The following is a 19,333-nucleotide window of genomic DNA, read 5'->3' on the forward strand; positions in this document are numbered from 1 at the left end:
ATGTTTGCTGTACAGTACTCATATTTAGCTTCTTCGAATATTATTTTCATGCAGTGTGTAATTAAGCGGTTTGTGTAAGTAAAAAAAAGGCTGCAAAAATCAAAGTGCACTGTTTTCAGACTCTTTGAGAAATGAGGTGATGTGCATTATATATTATGAGAGAATTAAATTGTTAACCCTATTGCAGGAGACTACGAAACAAAATGAAGAACCTTTAAAATGGCATTATAGGGGCACTTGTTATACCGTAATCCAGTATAAATTCAGTAACTTATCTTTGATTTTTCCAGATCTGGTCCTGTGGGCGTCAGTATCACACAGTGATCACAGTTCACACCTGCAGTGAAGCCCCTCACACAACAATTCACCAATAAATACTGGGAATATTCCCATCATCCTACAAGAGAAGGAGAAACTCCAGGAGTAGCAGCTGAAATCTGTGTGGCTGTTAAAGATGGAGTTTATTAAAGAGGAGATCGAAGACATGAGTGATCCAGAACCATCCAGAATAAAACATGAAGATACTGAGGAACAAATAGGTTGGTGTCCATTCTTGATTCTTCATTGTTGACTGTTGACAAACATTAAGGTAACTAAGCTTCAGTTCAGCAGATTTGCAAAATAGAGATACAGAAAATGCATCTTAATGATCATAATCTTGTATAGCTGTTGTCATCCACATTTTAAATGGATTAACAAGAAAATGACAGAACTAAACTTTGGCAAATCAAAGATCTGATACTTGATACTCTGTTGTTTTCTTCTGTTAAATCAGAGTTCACTTGAACTTATTTTGACAATTATTTTTACTTTAGACTGGATGGAGATGAAACCACAAAAACATGAACTGAATGAAGCAGAGGAGGAACAGCAGAGCATCAAAACTAATAAGCTGCACACCTGCCCTCAGTGTGGAAAGAGTTTTGGTCGCAAAGGACACCTTGACAAACACTTGAGAATTCACACTGGAGAGAAACCGTATCCATGCACTCAGTGTGGAAAGAGTTTTGCTTGTGGATCAGGTCTTAAACATCATCTGCGTGTTCACTCTGGAGAAAAACCATTCAAGTGTGATCAGTGTGGTAAAGATTTTAATTCATCATCAAATCTAAACAAACACCTGAAAGTTCATTCAGATGAGAAGCCTTTTGTGTGTTCTCTCTGTGGAAATAGTTTTTCAAGCCTTTATTATTTTAAATTGCATCAGAAAACACACACTGAAGTGAGAGATCATGTGTGTTGTGACTGTGGGAAGAGCTTTATTACAGCTGGCCATCTGAAAGAGCATCAAAGAATTCACACTGGAGAAAGACTTTACAAGTGCTCATATTGTCACAAGAGTTTCACTCAGTCTGGATCTCTGAAATCACACGAGCGACTTCATACTGGAGAGAAGCCGTACCAGTGTACACAGTGTGAGAAGAGTTTCAAATGTCCCAGAGGTCTCAGGAATCATCTGTTCGTTCACTCTGGGGAAAAGCCATTTAACTGTGATCAGTGTGATAAAAAATTTATTTCATCATCACATCTCAAAAAACACCTGACTGTTCATTCAGACGAGAAGCCTCACTTGTGTTCTCTCTGTGGAAAGATTTTTTCAAGCCTTTATTATTTTAAATTGCATCAGAAAACACACACTGAAGTGAGAGATCATGTGTGTTGTGACTGTGGGAAGAGCTTTATTACAGCTGGCCATCTGAAAGAGCATCAAAGAATTCATACTGGAGAAAGACTTTACAAGTGCTCATATTGTCACAAGAGTTTCACTCAGTCTGGATCTCTGAAATCACACGAGCGACTTCATACTGGAGAGAAGCCGTACCAGTGTACACAGTGTGAGAAGAGTTTCAAATGTCCCAGAGGTCTCAGGAATCATCTGTTCGTTCACTCTGGGGAAAAGCCATTTAACTGTGATCAGTGTGATAAAAAATTTATTTCATCATCACATCTCAAAAAACACCTGACTGTTCATTCAGACGAGAAGCCTCACTTGTGTTCTCTCTGTGGAAAGATTTTTTCAAGCCTTTATTATTTTAAATTGCATCAGAAAACACACACTGAAGTGAGAGATCATGTGTGTCTGGACTGTGGGAAGAGTTTCACTAGAGCTGACCATCTGAAACTGCACCAAAGAATTCACACTGGAGAAAAACCTTACAAGTGCTCATATTGTGACAAGAGTCTCACTCGGTTTGAGCACCTGAAATCACACGAGCGAGTTCATACTGGAGAGAAGCCGTACCACTGTACTCAGTGTGGGAATAGTTTCAAATGTTCATCAAGCCTTCTCACTCATATGAAAAAATGTTGCAAGTGAGAAACATTCGTTTTCATGTCAAATACCTCACAAGTAAATTGTCAGATAATAAAAAAATGCAGTTTGTCCTAAAAGCACAATATCATTTAGATTAGGGGTGTCCAAACTCAGTCCTGGAGGGTTTCGCTCCAGCTTTCCTCAACACACCTGCCTGGAAGTTTCTAGTAGAGATGGTCTTAATATTGCGAGATCCAAGGGTCTGTGGCTTCACCATTGGAAAAAGTGTAACGCTAACTTGGATCGTGTGAGAAGGGCCGTTCTTATGACTGTAATGAGGCCCACTCCCTGGAGAAAATGTGCTGGATTCTACAACGATTTATATACATCTACATTTTGCAAAGAACATGTTCAAGCTTTCTGTGATGTTTCCATTACCTTAAAAGTAATTAATCAAGCAAGTAAATCTGGTTAGGACACAATGTACATCATTTATTGGTAAATAACTGACTCACTAAAAGCAAACCATTATTGAACCTCTCTTTTCCTCTTCTTTAACTTAATTTTTCTCACTAGCCAATCATTGTTATTTTTTCTCTGAATTCTCTTGACAAAAGGTGCATTGTTGTTATTTTGTGTTTTATAAACATGTCAACTCTGCATATTTTGCAACAATAATAAATACAATATCCAACTGGCATTTCCTTCAAGGGTTTTTTTCATGAAAATGATTCAAGATATCTCTAATTGCGTTTTGACTAGTGTAAATACTATTTTAAGACACATGCACAGAAGAAATTAGAGACGTTTCTAATTCAGTTTCGAGTAGTTTCAATGATATTTTCAGATATCTGAATTGTACTGCTTTAAAAATAAATAAATAAATAAATAATAATATTTATTATTGAATGCCAGCCACATATCAATAATAAACATGACAATAATCCAACATATAGTGTAAAAATATTATCTAAATATAGACTACAAAAAATAGGAAAAGAAAATATAGTGTAATTTATAAAATAATAATACAAGTAAAAAGAAAGAAAATATAAACAGAAAAAATGAGATCATCACATAAATAGCATAAAAGCGTTTTGCTTTACTGTTTTTAAACCCATATAGTAACTCGATATAATTTTTCATATCTATTTGAAATAACAAAAAGTTTAGCCCATTTTTTGTTGATGTATTTGGTATTTCCCCATAATCAAACAAAGATTAACAATAAAGGCCTCATTTGGTGGTAATCTTTGTCTATTAAAATAAACAAAAAATACATAATTTTCAGAAAAGCAAACTTTCATCCCTAAGAATTTACAAAGAAAACATTCAAAATCTTTGAATTGTATCTGATCCTAGTCGAATCTGCTGTTGTGTGATGAGAGACTGAATTTACTCAGCTCCTCTCCCACACCAGAGCCCCGCCCCTTCGCGTCTTGTTGATAATGCTAGTGCTAACTGCTAACAACTGTAGTCTACTTTGTTGTCACGGATAGAAAAGCTATTTGATTTTCTTGAGGAATTATTAAACAACTTCTCGATGCATATGTGGTAAAAGTCTCCAGCATAGCAGGTATGTAGCGCTGTGATTTTAACTGAATCATGTTGCAAAACGGACCAGAGTGTTTGTTCAATACAGAGAACCGTAAACTTCTCGTCTTATTTATTTAATATACATTTTGAAAGGAGAAGAGTGAAGAACAATGGAATTATACACCAAAAACCCGAAATAGCAATTCGCAGCATGCACATCTCAACATTATCTTATTTAACGATGTAAGTTAGAATAGGACAAAACCCTTCATTAGTCCTCTGTGCATACACTGTTATTTTAACATTCAGGACCTTTATTATACAATTCTTACACACAGCGCTGTTTTAAGACTCTTGAAGGCCAAACAGATTAGATCACAAAAGCTTTAAAACCATGTCAGTATAGCACATGTTTTGTGTTAAGCACAGCCTAATAACAAATGCTTAAACATGAGAATCATGTTAAATGTTGCGGTTAATGATCCACAAACTGGATGAGGTTAAGAGACTGTTTAATGCTATTGTATTGGAAATGGTGAAGTATCAGCATTCTTTTAACTATAATGACAAATTGGTAACACTTTATAATAAAATTACATTTGTTATTGTTTGTTAATGTATTAACTAACATTTACAACGAGCAATATTTTTTTCATTTTTACAGTAGGCCTAGTTATTATTCTTTGACAACAATAGTTAATAAAAATGCAACTGTTCGTTGTTAGTTCATCTTAGCTCAGGTCCATTTAATAACATTATACAACTTTTGATTTTAATAAAGCATTAGTAAATGTTGAAATTAACATCAACTAAGATTAACAAATGCTTTATAAGTAGGCATATTGTTCATGTTAACTAAAGAATTGACTAATGTTAACAAATGGGACCTTTTTGTAAATGTTACCGAACAATAAAGAAAAAAGAAATTTTCAGTCAGTATCAAGGATTTTTTTTCAAGGTTTTTGTTCATATAACTTTACATTTAGTATATTATCATTTAGTCTCAAATGTGAGGTTCATCATTTTATAACACTTTTTGTTTTGACAACTGGTATTATTTGAACTGTAAAGTTGTTTAAAGCATATTGCATTGGCATTATACAGTTTAGGATGTTACCATAGACATTGGTGTTGTTTCAAAACAACTTTCCTACCTAAACATGTTTTGTTCTACTAATATCAGAACTTTTTGAAATGATTTCACAATTTTTAGAAGAATTGTTGCTTATACCCTCTTTATTCAGTCTGTGTTGTTTAAGTGGATTTATGTTGTCTCGTAAGATTTCGGAATAGTTTAGATATTAATTGAACCTCTGCCCTGTTTCATCCTTATAATATCCTGGGTTACATAAAAATGAGCAACCTAGAGCTGTTTTATACACTACTAATATGTAACCATCAAAATACTATTTGAACTAAATTAAAGGCACCATTTGTTTTCTGTTAAAGTAATCCAGTATAAATTCAGTAACTTATCTTTGATTTTTCCAGATCTGGTCCTGTGGGCGTCAGTATCACACAGTGATCACAGTTCACACCTGCAGTGAAGCCCCTCCCACAACAATTCACCAATAAATACTGGGAATATTCCCATCATCCTACAAGAGAAGGAGAAACTCCAGGAGTAGAAGCTGAAATCTGTGTGGCTGTTAAAGATGGAGTTTATTAAAGAGGAGATTGAAGACATGAGTGATCCAGAACCATCCAGAATAAAACATGAAGATATCGAGGAACAAATAGGTTGGTGTCTATTCCTGATTTCTTCATTGTTGACTGTTGACAAACATTAAGATAACAAAGCTTCAGTTCAACAGATTTGGTGGCTGTGAAATAATGAGCAAAATAGAGATGAAGAAAATTAATCTAAATGATCATAATCTTGAATAGCTTTTGTCCACCACATTTTAAATGCATTAACAAGAAAGTCAAGTCAAAAGAAAGCGCTTTTAACAATATATATTATTTCAAAGCAGCTTTACATTGATAATAGGACATTAAAGTAACAGAGACTGTTTTGGCTTTACAGCAGCTCTAGAATAAAGTTATTGTCCAGCTTAAGTTAGTTTTGATTGATTCACTTCCGTCGCAACGATCGTTAGTTATTAATTTAGGGGCCGCTTACCCTACACCATTCTAACAGAAAACCCTTAATGCGAACAAAACAGTGCCTGGTGGCTCGAGAACGCAAACCATGAAATAGGTTCCAAGGTACAAGCTTTGAAAAATGTATAATACAGATTTTTTTTATTGCTTCCGCGTAGCCACGCGAACCGGAACCACTTCAGGACTGCGTTGTCGCCGTGTCCAGGCGCAGGTCCTTCATCAGATCTAGATACAGCCTGGATCCGGCGGACTGCTGTAAACCTCGGGATAAACAGAGAGACTAATATTAGCATAGACACCATCCTTCTTATGATGTAATGAGTTCATCAGGATTTATGGGAAGTGTTCCCGGTTCCAGTTGACCTAATCTATGCAGCCTAAAGGCTGATTTATACTTCTGCGTCGGACCTACCCCGGAGCCTCTACGCTGTAGGCAACGCGTTGGTTTTAATTTATACTTCTGTGTCGTTGTCCGCGTTGACGCGCAATTACACATGCAGAGGGAGCATGTGAAACCTGAGGGAGGGGGTTCTAGCAGACCAATCACAGCGCTTGCGTCTGCGTAGAATTGACACGTTGTTACATTTTTGGAGAGGTGCACGTCAGGGTACGCCGAAGGGTACGCGTGCTACACACAGCCTACAATGTAGCTACGGTGGGAGTTTGACGCAGAAGTATAAATTGGGCTTAACATTGAATTATAAAAGTTTATAATGTGTTATGTGTATGCTAGGTCAAAGAGATGTGTTTTTAGTCTAGCTTTGAACTGACAGAGTGTGTCTGCTTCCCGGACAATGGTAGGAAGACTGTTCCAAAGTTTTGGTGCTAAATAGGAAAAGGATCTACCGCCAGCAGTCGATTTTGATATTTTAGGTATTATCAAGTGGCCGGAATTGTTGAGATGGCAATAGACATGAAGGACTATAATGCGTTAAGAGCTCGCTCAAGTACTGCGGAGCTGAACCATTTAGTGCTTTGTAAGAAATTAACAATATTTTGAAAATGTATACAATGTTTAATAGGGAGCCAATGCAGTTTGGACAGAACTGGGCTAATATGGTCATACTTCCTGGTTCTGGTAAGAACTCGAGCTGCTGCGTTTTGGACCAGCTGTAGTTTGTTTATTAAGCATGCAGGGCAACCACCCAGTAGAGCATTACAATAGTCTAGCCTTGAGGTCATGAACGCATCGACTAATTGTTCTGCATTTGTCATTGAGAGCATATGGCGTAATTTAGATATGTTTTTAAGATGGAAAAATGCGGTTTTACAGATACTAGACACGTGAAAGATTTCAAATGAAAGATTGGTATCAAAGAGCACACCCAGGTTCCCAACCGATGACGAAGACTTAACAGAGCAGCCATCAAGTGTTAGACAGTATTCTAGGTTATTACATGAGGAAGTTTTTTGTCCAATAATTAGAATCTGTTTTTTTCAGAATTAAGTAGTAGGAAATTACGAGTCATCCAATTTTTTATATCAGCTATGCATTCTGTTAATTTTTTGAATTGGTAAGTTTTGTCAGGGCATGAAGAAATATAGAGCTGAGTATCATCGGCATAACAGTGGAAGCTAATTCCATGTTTCCTAATGATATCTCCTAAGGGTAGCATGTACAGAGTGAACAGCAGCGGTCCTAGTACTGAGCCTTGTGGTACACCATACTGAACTTTTCCTCGATAAGACATCTCTTCTTTATTTACTGCTACAAACTGATAAGCCATGCTAATGCAATTCCACTAATGCCAACATAATTTTCAAGTCTATTTAAAAGAATGTTGTGGTCAAGAGTATCAAATGCAGCACTAAGATCGAGTAACATTAATAGAGATACAACCATGATCGGATGATAAGAAGAAATCATTTGTAACTCTAATGAGAGCTGTCTCAGTACTATGGTATGGTCTAAATCCTGACTGGAAATCCTCGCAGATATCATTTCTTTCTAAAAAGGAACATAGTTGTGAGGATACTGCCTTTTCTAGTGTCTTTGACAGAAAAGCTAGATTCGAGATCGGCCTGTAATTGACTAAACCTGTAGGATCAAGCTGCATTTTTTAACAAGCGGTTTAATCATAGCCACCTTAAAAGTTTTTGGTACATATCCTAATAAGAAAGATGAATTAATGATAGTAAGAAGAGGATCTATGACCTCTGGAAGCATCTCTTTCAGTAGCTTAGTCGGTATAGGGTCTAACACACATGTTGTCGATTTAGATGATTTAACGAGTTTAGAAAAAGACTGAACTAAACTTTGGTACATCAAAGATCTGATACTTGATACTCTGTTTCTTTCTTCTGTTTAATCAGAGTTCACTTGAACTTATTTTAACCACATACTATTTTCATTTTAGACTGGATGGAGATGAAACTGCAAAAACATGAACCGAATGAAGAAGAGGAGGAAAAGTATAGCATCAAAACTCAAGGAAAAAAAGCCAGTAAGATGCACTCCTGCTCTCAGTGTGGAAAGAGTTTCAGTCAAAAAGGAAACCTTAAGACACACTTGAGAATTCACACTGGAGAGAAACCGTATCCATGCACTCAGTGTGGGAAGAGTTTTGCTGGTGAATCAGGTCTCAAGTATCATCTACGCATTCACTCTGGAGAAAAACCATTCAACTGTGATCAGTGTGGTAAAGATTTTAATTCATCATCAAATCTAAAACAACACCTAAATGTTCATTCAGATGAGAAGCCTTATGTGTGTTTCTTCTGTGGAAAGAGTTTTTCAAGAATGCGTCATTTTAAACTGCACCAGAAAACACATAATGAAGTGAGAGATCATGTGTGCTTTGAGTGTGGGGAGAGCTTTACTACATCTGCCCATTTAAAAAATCACCAAAGAATTCATACTGCAGATAGACATTACAAGTGCTCATACTGCGAGAAGAGTTTCACTCGTTCTGAAAACCTGAAATCTCACGAGCGACTCCATACTGGAGAGAAACCGTACCAGTGTACTCCGTGTGAGAAGAGTTTCAGATGTAAAACTGATCTCAGATATCATCATCTCCGCGTTCACTCTGGAGAAAAGCCATTTAACTGTGATCAGTGTGGTAAAAAGTTCATTTCACCATCACATTTAAAACAACACCTGAAAGTTCATTCAGATGAGAGGCCTTATGTGTGTTCTCTCTGTGGAAAGTGTTTTTCACGGCTGAACAGTTTTAAACAGCACCAGAAAATACACAGTGAAGTGAGAGATCATGTGTGTTTGGACTGTGGGAAGAGCTTTACTAAAGCTGACAATCTGAAACAACACCAAAGAATTCACACTGGAGAAAAACCTTACAAGTGCTCATCATGTGACAAGAGTTTCACTCAGTCTGCACACCTGAAATCACACGAGCGACTTCATACTGGAGAGAAGCCGTACTACTGTACTCAGTGTGGGAATAGTTATAAACATTTATCAAGCCTTCACATTCATATGAAATTATGTTGCAAGTGAAAAACATTTGTTTTTATGTCAAATACATTCAAGTAAATAGTGAGAGTTTGTCCTAAATGCACAATATCATCTAGTTAAATTTAGTCAATTTGGAGAAAAGCTTGGAAAATTATAAAGACTTAAGTTGAAGCTTCACCAGTCAACAACTCTTACAGTGTAAATAAAATCAATCGTTGTTGTAGTTTATTTTTCTTTCAGGATAGGTTGTGTGCTAAATAGGTGAAAGTCAATTATGGTAACCCATACTTGGAATTTGTCCTCTGCATTTAACCTATCCAAGTTAGTGCACACACATTAGGAGTAGTGAACACACACACACGGAGCAGTGGGTAGCCATTCACTGCAGCAGTTGGACGTTAGGTGTCTTGTTCAAGGGCACCTCAGTCATTTTCTGCTGGTATTGAAAATCCAACACGCAACCTTCGGGACACCAGTCCGACTCTCTAACCAATAGGCCAATTCTTGAATTCTAGATATATTCATGTCATGTACTTAAGTGTATTATATTGTGTTCTGATAGTTCATGTAATTATGAGAAATAAAAGAGAAACAACTTCTTGTCTTGATTTATTTATTTAATGAACCCAAAGCATGAGTTATATAGTTTTAATCACATTAATGAGTTTAAACACTCAATCTTAATACTGTGATAAATATGTTTGGGATGTACAGTATTATTGTAAAATCAACTCAAATTAGGTCTTGTATCATACAAAGAGGTTGGAGTTCATTTTTATACTTCATTATTGACTTCTTAGGAACAATAAGGTACCTTTAGCTTAAATTCACCAAAGCAGTGAAAGGGTAAAATGTGGAATATTTTCTCCAAATGCTGTATGTTTACAGTGTATTAAAATGTGATTAATATGCCAATTTACAGAAGATATCAGACATAACCCTGTTATTTCTACTAGACTATCCAGGATCAGGTAATCCATTTTACTTTTGTGTCGTTTTTAAAGCAAAATTTGGATTGATCACCTCTGATCCAGATGCACACGTTTTCAGATGACCAAATCTGGATTACAAGTGCGTCTGGGGTTACATTTCACAATGTGGGCTGCTAGCAATGTGAATGTGGGGTAACTCTCTTTAAGTGTTTTTGTTTGAAGAGAAAGAAAACAATATCCCCATTCCATTTTCAATTGACTATCAAGACTATGATATTTTCTGATATCTGAATTACCTTATTCTAATCGAAACTGCTGTTGTGTGATGTGAGACTGAATTTACTCAGCTCCTCTCCCACATCAGAGCCACGCCTCGTCGCGTCTAGTAGACAATGCTAGTGCTAACCGCTAACAACAGTAGTCTACTGCTTTTGTAGTCACGGAGAGAAAAGCTACTGGATGAATTCCTTCAGGATTTATTAACATCTGGATGCATTCATATCTGGTAAAAGATCTCCAGCATACTCGGAATGTAATTTAAGCGCTGTGATTTTAATTCAATCATGTTGCAAAACGGACCAGAGTGTTCAATAATGACAGAGAACCGCAAACTTCTCATCTGATCTTATTTAATATACATTTTGAAAGTGTGAATATTTAATATTCACACTTTGAAAAGACAAGAGTGAAGAACAATGGAATTATACACCAAAAACGTGAAATAGTACAAATAAACGTGCGACGGACAAGTTTAATACTTTAGAATCAAGGCAAACCCAGTCAAAAACTTGAAGACTTAAGTTACATGACACCGATTATTACATTAAGTTTTAAATTGATTGTTCCTTCTGTGTTGCAGGTTAACTTGGGTGTCAGTAATCATTATTGTTATAGTTCACAAGGGGGGCGTGTTTATAAGAATTCCGTGATAGTTATAATCTGCTGTTTTGAGCGATGAGCGCTAGTGCATTAAAGTTCATTTTTAAAATGTTGCATCAGACATGAGACGTGGACATATCCCCCTAGGAATGAAGGCTAATACATTTTTTTTTTCCACAGCATGCACATATCAACAGTATCCTACTTTATGATATAGCCTAGAATTGGACAAAACCCTTCACAAGTTCTCTCTGCGTACTTTGTAATTTTTGCTAATTTAGGCTAAGTATTTTCATTTTCATATTTTTGAATTACTTCTGTATAACTATGCAGTTTATAATGACCCAAACATACAGGACCTTTATGATAGAATTCCTAGTCAAAATAGCAGATGACAACAGTTTCCAAGGTAGGATTGGTTAAGATGGGGCTTAGCATAGGTTTATTTGCATGAATGTTACAGATAAGTAATTTTGATTAGTAAGAATAATCACTCCACATCCACATAAAATCACTCCACATAATCACATAAAACATTTGCGTGTTTTACATGACATCTGCGTTAAACTAAATTTTCATGGGTTATGGGATTCCCTCTGTATCACGGAAATCATATGACCTTAAGTTATAAATGGGACATACCTTCATAACGGGAATGGTGTTCTCGAATATAGGCGGACATGTTCGATATGTTTCCTCCTTTTGCAGCCACTTTGCGAGTTTGTGTCTTCATTTTTTGAAAATTGGATGTCTATACTCAAGGACAAGCATGCTTTCGTTTTTTCTATATCTAAAGTTTTCCCATACTACAATTTTTAACTTCTTTTTCAACAGGGGATAGAGATTACAGCTTCTGTCTCTGACATTTTCTCCACTGTACATGTGTGTTTGGAGCAAGTTGAGAGTCGTCAAGTGGAAAGAAGTTGCTTCCGTGCTGGTGAGATTCTCTATCTAATTTTTTTCCCAATACTATTGACAAGCACGTGCACAATATGATAATTGTACGTGTTCATACCAAGATATATCGTCATACAGGTATACTGTTACAACCTTAGTTGTTCCAAACCTGAATTAGTTTCTTCTGTTGGTAACCAGACAGTTGATGGTAGCCATTGACGCCCATAGTAGGAAAAAAAATACTATGGAAGTCAATGGGGTCCATCAACTGTCTGGTGACCAACATTCTTCAAAAGTTATTTTGTTCAACAGAAGAAAGAAACTCATACAGGTTTGGAACAACACAATGCTGAGTAAATGATGACAGATCATCAAGCTGGAGTTTGTTTATTAGGCATGTAGGGCAACCACCCAGTAGACCATTACAACAATCTAGCCTTGAGGTCATGAACACATGAACTAGTAACTGTTCCGCATTTGTGATGGAAAGCATATGTCGCAGTTTAGATATATTTTTAAGATGGAAGAATGTGGTTTTACAGATGCTAGAAACGTGGCTTTCAAATGAAAGATTGGTTTCAAAGAGCTCAATCAGGTTCCTAACTGACGACGAAGACTTAACAGAGCAGCCTCAAGTGTTAGACAGTATTCTAGGTTACTACGTGCAGAGGTTTTTTGTCCAATAATTAGAAACTCTGTTTTATTTTATTTTTTAATTACGTAGTGGGAAATTACGAGTCATCCAGTTTTTGACGTCAGCTATGCATTTCATTAATTTTGTGAATTGGTAAGTTTCGTCGGGGCACGAAGAAATACAGAGCTGAGTATCATCAGCATAACAGTGAAAACTAATGCCATGCTTCCTAATGATATCTCCTAATGGTAGCATGTACAGAGTGAACAGCAGCGGTCCTAGTACTGAGCCTTGTGGTACGCCATACTGAACTTGTGATCCATAAGACATCTCTTCATTTACTGCTACAAACTGATAACAGTCAGATAAGTATGATTTAAACCAGTGGTCAGATCCTTGACCTCGGCTTTGATTAAAGGCAAGAATCTACCTATAGATTTTTTTTATAGCATTTAGATTTTTTTACAAGCAAATTGGCCAATTCCAATACCAGCTGCCATATTTTTTTTATTTTTTTTTTCTTTAAGCAAATTTATTTGTTGTTTATTTGTTGTTCATTTGAAATTAATCAACCACTGCATTTTAATCACAATACAAACAAAGATGCTACACACATGTAGCATGAGCAGTTGTTTTTTATTTAAATTAGATTGCATAATTTCAAGACTTAGAGCAATTACAGAATGGTCTGACTTTTATTTTTGTGAAATTGTTACATAAGACAATTAAGTTACAAAAATTTTTTTAGAAGAATTGTTACTTTTGTATACCCACCACCCCCTCTCTATTCAGTTTGAACATATTGTTTGTTAAGTGGATTTCTTCCATCTTATGTTAGAGTTCTGATTAGTTTAGATATTAATTGACCATGCTTATAATATCCTGGGTTACATAAAAATGATAGCCTGGGTTTCCCTATGCTGCCTTGCGCGCAGAGCGATTTTATTCACGCTGCTAGGCAGCCTGGATTCCATGGACCAGATTTTCGCCTCAGTGAGGGGACCAATCACAGAACGGGGAGGGAGCAGCAAGACGATGATGACGTCTATGCGACACACCGAAACAGTTTGTTTATATCTATGGATCCAACATGGCAGCAGATGCGAAGTTACCTTTCGATGCAGCCTTAGATAGTGTTCTAAGCAGTTTAGAACGCAAGTTTATTTCGTCTTCTTCCTCGTCGAATTTCTGTCGTTCTACATACGTCATCTGGTATAATTGAAGCGATTGGCTATGAGCTACGTACAGGCGCATTTGATAGACATTCGTAGCGCCCAATAAACGGCTCTCGGCATTCGTAAACCACGCCTCAAATACGAGAAAATGAACGTGGTTCCCAGACCACGTCTCAATAAGACGAGGTCTGACGTTAGCCAGGCTATAAAAATGAGCAATCTAGAGCTATTTTATACACTACTATGTAACCATCAAAAAGCAATCCAGTTTTTACTTCTTTTAAAGTAATCCAGTATAAATTCAGTAACTTATCTTTGATTTTTCCAGATCTGGTCAGTTCACACCTGCAGTGAAGCCCCTCCCACAACAATTCACCAATAAATACTGGGAATATTCCCATCATCCTACAAGAGAAGGACAAACTCCAGGAGTAGCAGCTGAAATCTGTGTGACTGTTAAAGATGGAGTTTATTAAAGAGGAGATTGAAGACATGAGTGATCCAGAACCATCCAGAATAAAACATGAAGATACTGAGGAACAAATAGGTTGGTGTCCATTCTTGATTCTTCATTGTTGACTGTTGACAAACATTAAGATAACAAAGCTTCAGTTCAACAGATTTGGTGGCTGTGAAATAAGGAAAAAATTAGAGATAAGTGATACATAAAATGTATCTAAATGATCATAATCTTGAATAGCTTTCCATATATGAAATGGATTAACAAGTAAAAAACTGAACTAAACTTTTCGCACATCACAGATCTGATACATGATACTCTGTTGCATTCTTCTGTTAAATCAGAGTTCACTTGAACTTATTTTAACCACATAATATTTCAATTTTAGACTGGATGGAAGTAAATCTGCAAAAACATGAACTGAGTGAAGCAGAGGAGGAACAGCAGAGCATCAAAACTCAAGGAACTAAAGCTAATAAGCGGCACACCTGCACTCAGTGTGGAAAGAGTTTCTGTCAAAAAGGAAACCTTAAGACACACATGAGAATTCACACTGGAGAGAAACCGTATCCATGCACTCAGTGTGGGAAGAGTTTTTCTCAAGCATCAGGTCTCAAGAATCATCTACGTGTTCATTCTGGAGAAAAACCATTCAACTGTGATCAGTGTGGTAAAAAGTTTATTTCGTTAGCACATCTAAAACAACACCTGAAAGTTCATTCAGATGAGAAGCCTTATGTGTGTTCTGTCTGTGGAAAGAGTATTTTGTGGCTGCGTCATTTTAAACTGCACCTGAAAACACACAATGAAGTGAGAGATCATGTGTGTTGTGACTGTGGGAAGAGTTTTACTAGAGCTGACAATCTGAAACAACACCAAAGAATTCATACTGGAGAAAAACCTTACAAGTGCTCATATTGTGACAAGAGTTTCTGTCGTTCTGAAAACCTGAAATCGCATGAGCGAGTTCATACTGGAGAGAAGCCGTACCAGTGCACTCAGTGTGGAGAGAGTTTCAAATGTAAAACTTATCTCAAATATCATCTGCGTATTCACTCTGGAGAAAAGCCATTTAATTGTGATCAGTGTGGCAAAAAGTTTATTTCATCATCACATCTAAAACAACACCTGAGAGTTCATTCAGACGAGAAGCCTCAATTATGTTCTCTCTGTGGAAAGATTTTTTCAAGTCTTTATTATTTTAAACTGCATCAGAAAACACACACTGAAGTGAGAGATCATGTGTGTTGTGACTGTGGGAAGAGTTTTACTAGAGCTGAATGTCTGAAACTGCATCAAAGAATTCATACTGGAGAAAAACCTTACAAGTGCTCATATTGTGACAAGAGATTCACTCAGTCTGCACACCTGAAATTACATAAGCGAGTTCATACTGGAGAGAAGCCGTACCAGTGTACTCCGTGTGTAAAAGATCAAGTAAACTCGTAAGATAAAATAGAGTTTATAGTAAAAGCACAATAATAGTAATTTGGTGAAAAGCTATTGTCTCTCACTGAGAGAAAGAACATGATATCTGGATGTTTTGGGAAAGTCTCCTGTTTAGAGCAGAACTCAACTAACTCCAACTTTGAAGAAGCTGTGTATCGCTGTATGTACGCTAGTATTCTTTGTTACAGACTTGGTTTATTTGATATGTTGGCGCCTAGACACACAGACTCGTGACCTCGAAGGGACACTCTTACCTAATTTAGGTTTTGGGTGTCAACCGTATCATTGATGATGAGATGCTTCTGTCTATCTGTCCATGTGTGGAAAATTACTATGTTTATCTATTTCTTAGCCAATCAGAATCATTCAACCTAAAGTAATGACGTAGCTTAGACCTTGGTGAAGGGTATAACTGCTGTGATTTTTGTAAATGTAAAAGGGAAGCGGCCTACGAACTCCTCGTGAGTCTAGAAGCTGACTTCTGCTGATGAAACTGCAAACTATCTTCAGTAAAAATATATATATTTATTATAATTCTGACTCTTGTCTTTAATTTAATGCACTTCTAACTCCAGGTCTTCATGCATCATATCTGGTCCTTGGGTCTTTAACCGTCTATTGCCAACAACAGTGTAAATAAAGTTATTATTGTAGTTTATTTTTGTCAGGATGGATTATTTTTAATTAGATATATGTGACCCTGGACCACAAAACCAGTCATAAGTCGCACGGGTATATTTGTGGCAATAGTCAACAATACATTGTATGGGTCAAAACTATCGATTTTTCTTTTATGCCAAAAATCATTAGGATATTAAGTAAAGATCATGTTCCATGAAGATATTTTGTATATCCTACCGTAAATATATAAAACATTTATTTTTGTGAGTAAATGCAGCACAATCACAAACATAAATGGACAACTTTAAAGGCGATTTTTCTCAATATTTCGATTCAAATTCCAGATTTTCAAATAGTTGTATCTCGGCCAAATAAATATTTATTTAGCTTTCAGATGATGTATAAATCTAAATTTCAAAAAATGTACCCATGTGACTGGTTTTGTCGTCCAGGGTCCCATATTCATGTCATGTACTTATTTATATGTATTAGGGTCAGTGATAAATAAGGTTTGTCAAGATGAGAAATTTTAAAATCTTGTAAAAACTTGTTTTAAAAGCATGCATCAGGTATGTTAAAATGTAAATAGTGTATTTATGTTGATTTTATGTAATTAAAAATTACATTTCCACCATTTTTTATGAAAGTTAAGACTGAATTTACCTGAATGTGTCAAATGGTGTAACTGTCAAAGAATGAGAAATTTTAAATATGTTATCCACCTAGATGGCATGTAATGTACATTTTAATTTATCACACGAAAATAGATTTTATTAGAGTTATCTCTAAATGTAATTTTTAATGTGTTTTTGCAATATTTGGCTGGACATATGCTGAAAACACCTCTGTTTTCTAAATGTTCTTTTGACAAATTATGTACAAATTTTTAAAAACGATGTTATTACACTAAACTAGATTATTACATTTTATTCCACATTAATTTTCCTGTATATCATTTTTATGAAAAATGTTGGTTATGCCAATTGACCATGTTGCTTCTAGAGTCAAAGGCCATTGTTTGTTGAAGAAATTGTGACTGAAAATCAAGCATGACAGTCAACAAGTTCAACAGAATTGGTTTTATTTTTGTCAATGCTGGAAAAAAAAACTGAAAAGAGCTGATGAGGTTCATTCTCATGTTACGCAGCATGTTTGAGCTTCAGCAAGAACCAATGAGGTTCATTCTCGCACGTTTGAACTTCCACAAGAACCATTTAGGTTACATTGGTTACATTGAACACTTGAAAAGAGTTCTAAATAGAAGGTTAGTTTATATTACATTTTAATCAGCATCATAAACTAGTGATATTTGACTAAATTGGCCCCTGACAGAAAGGCTTGTAATCAGAGTCAATAGATGTAACCGGTTACACCATTTGACATTTCAGTTTAAAATCAAATTTGACAGGCATTATCATGGACACCTATGTAATCATGTGCCTTTAACAGTGAGATGTCTACAGTTGTCTATGGTATACTGGGTCACATTAAAAGGGCATAAGTAATCACACCCTACAAGATATCTATTTCATGAGTGCTGGCAGCGTACTCAAGGAAATAATCACTGTATTCATAGTTTTCACATGATGTCCACCATTATAGGAACGCCCACCTGTTGGGCAAAACAAGGCTTTCCTCCATTGGTGGGCAATTTTTAACTGAAATGTCAAATGGTGTAACCGGTTACACCTATTGACTCCTATACAAGCCTTTCTGTCAGGGGCCAATTTAGTCAGATATCACTTGTTTATGATGCTGATTAAAATGTAATATAAACTAATCTACTATTTGGAACCCTTTTCAAGTGTTCAGTGTAACCACTGTAACCTCAATGGTTCTTGTGGAAGCTCAAACGTGCAAGAATGAACCTCATTGGTTCTCGCTGAAGCTCAAATATACTGCGTAACACGAGAATGAACCTCATTGGTTCTTGTCATTTTTACCTGGTTTGTAGTAAGGCAGTGATATTAAAAGACCAAATTCAATGTACACCTTACTGATTATGCATACTTTGTACAAGCAAGCAAATGAACACAGAATATTAATACAACACAAGGTTTCACATTAAGAGTTTTTTCCATCGAAAACCAATAAAACGTGTTGCATTAATATTCTTGGCTCATCTGCTCGCCTGTATACAGGACAGGTGAAACTCAAAAAATTTGAATATTGTGCAAAAGTTTGTGTATTTCAGTAATTCAAATTAAAAGGTGAAACTAATATATTTAGTATATATAACTATATACATTTGCATGATTATACTTTTCAGAGGGCAGACATTTCTGTATTTAAAATCCTTTTTTTCTAATCCTTAAAATCCTTAAAATCCTAATATTCTAATTTTCTGAGATTTTGAATTTGGGGTTTTCATAATAAGCCATAATAATCAAAAATGATAACTTTTGCACGTTATTCAAATTTTTCAAGTTTCACCTGTATAGTATGCATCATCAAAAAGGTGTTAACTGAATTTGATCTTTTAATATCACTGTTTTAGTACATTAAAGGAGAACTCCGGTCAATTTTAACATTGAGCTCATTTTTTTGTACATTTGGAGTGCTGTCAATACAGAGAATAACGACAAAAATCGGTGTTGCCTACACCGAGTTATTCTATTTTTAAAATGTGCACCCTGTTGACTTCAATGGGGCAAGTACTAAACCTGCTTTTAGCCTCTTAACATCCTTGATGTGTCATTACAAGTGCACAGGTCATGTGAGTGATTCCTTCTGAGTGAACACGAGTGAGTCTGACTGCAGTAGATGTGAAAGATATGTATAAAAATGATGTTATTTAAGCCAGCGCAAATACCTGTTTACATCCTGTTTTTCGGTTGAAGTCTAAAGTAGTCGATTGCAGAGTTCACACGCATAGGTTTAATACTTATGATCACGCGCGTGAACTCGGCAATCGACTACTTTGGACTTCAACCGAAAAACAGGATGTAAACAAAGGTATTTGCGCTGGCTTAAATAAC

At 36.0% G+C, this 19,333-nt stretch overlaps 2 protein-coding genes across 7 annotated transcripts in view; both read left to right on the forward strand.

Annotated features, from left to right (window-relative positions):
- The window catches only part of LOC307167477 (uncharacterized protein), a 29,910-nt gene extending 20,000 nt beyond the window's left edge, over positions 1 to 9,910 (forward strand). For 2 of the 5 annotated variants that reach the window (XM_079886607.1, XM_079886606.1), the window contains 2 exons: positions 291 to 539; positions 816 to 2,953. In XM_079886607.1, coding sequence (XP_079742733.1) covers positions 455 to 539; positions 816 to 2,317 — 1,587 coding nt within the window. In that variant the 5' untranslated portion in view covers positions 291 to 454 and the 3' untranslated portion in view covers positions 2,318 to 2,953. Of the gene's footprint in view, positions 1 to 290; positions 540 to 815; positions 2,954 to 3,639; positions 3,831 to 5,281; positions 5,531 to 8,250 lie in introns of those variants that run through there. The other 3 variants (XM_079886609.1, XM_079886608.1, XM_079886610.1) reach the window with 3 other exon arrangements.
- Positions 9,911 to 10,623: 713 nt separating this feature from the next.
- On the forward strand, positions 10,624 to 16,304 carry LOC307167487 (uncharacterized protein). 2 transcript variants are annotated; one of them, XM_079886628.1, is made up of 4 exons: positions 10,624 to 10,745; positions 11,954 to 12,056; positions 14,154 to 14,372; positions 14,674 to 16,304. In XM_079886628.1, exons 3-4 carry the CDS (start codon positions 14,288 to 14,290, stop codon positions 15,732 to 15,734), a joined length of 1,146 nt encoding a protein of 381 aa, XP_079742754.1. In that variant the 5' UTR covers positions 10,624 to 10,745; positions 11,954 to 12,056; positions 14,154 to 14,287; the 3' UTR covers positions 15,735 to 16,304. The 2 variants fall into 2 exon arrangements, with proteins under 2 accessions (XP_079742754.1, XP_079742755.1); XM_079886629.1 differs by having other exon boundaries at positions 14,686 to 16,304.
- The last annotated feature ends 3,029 nt before the right edge of the window (positions 16,305 to 19,333 follow it).

The sequence above is a fragment of the Squalius cephalus genome (genome assembly GCF_949319135.1).
Source record: "Squalius cephalus genome assembly, chromosome: 11".
Taxonomy (NCBI): Eukaryota; Metazoa; Chordata; class Actinopteri; order Cypriniformes; family Leuciscidae; genus Squalius; species Squalius cephalus.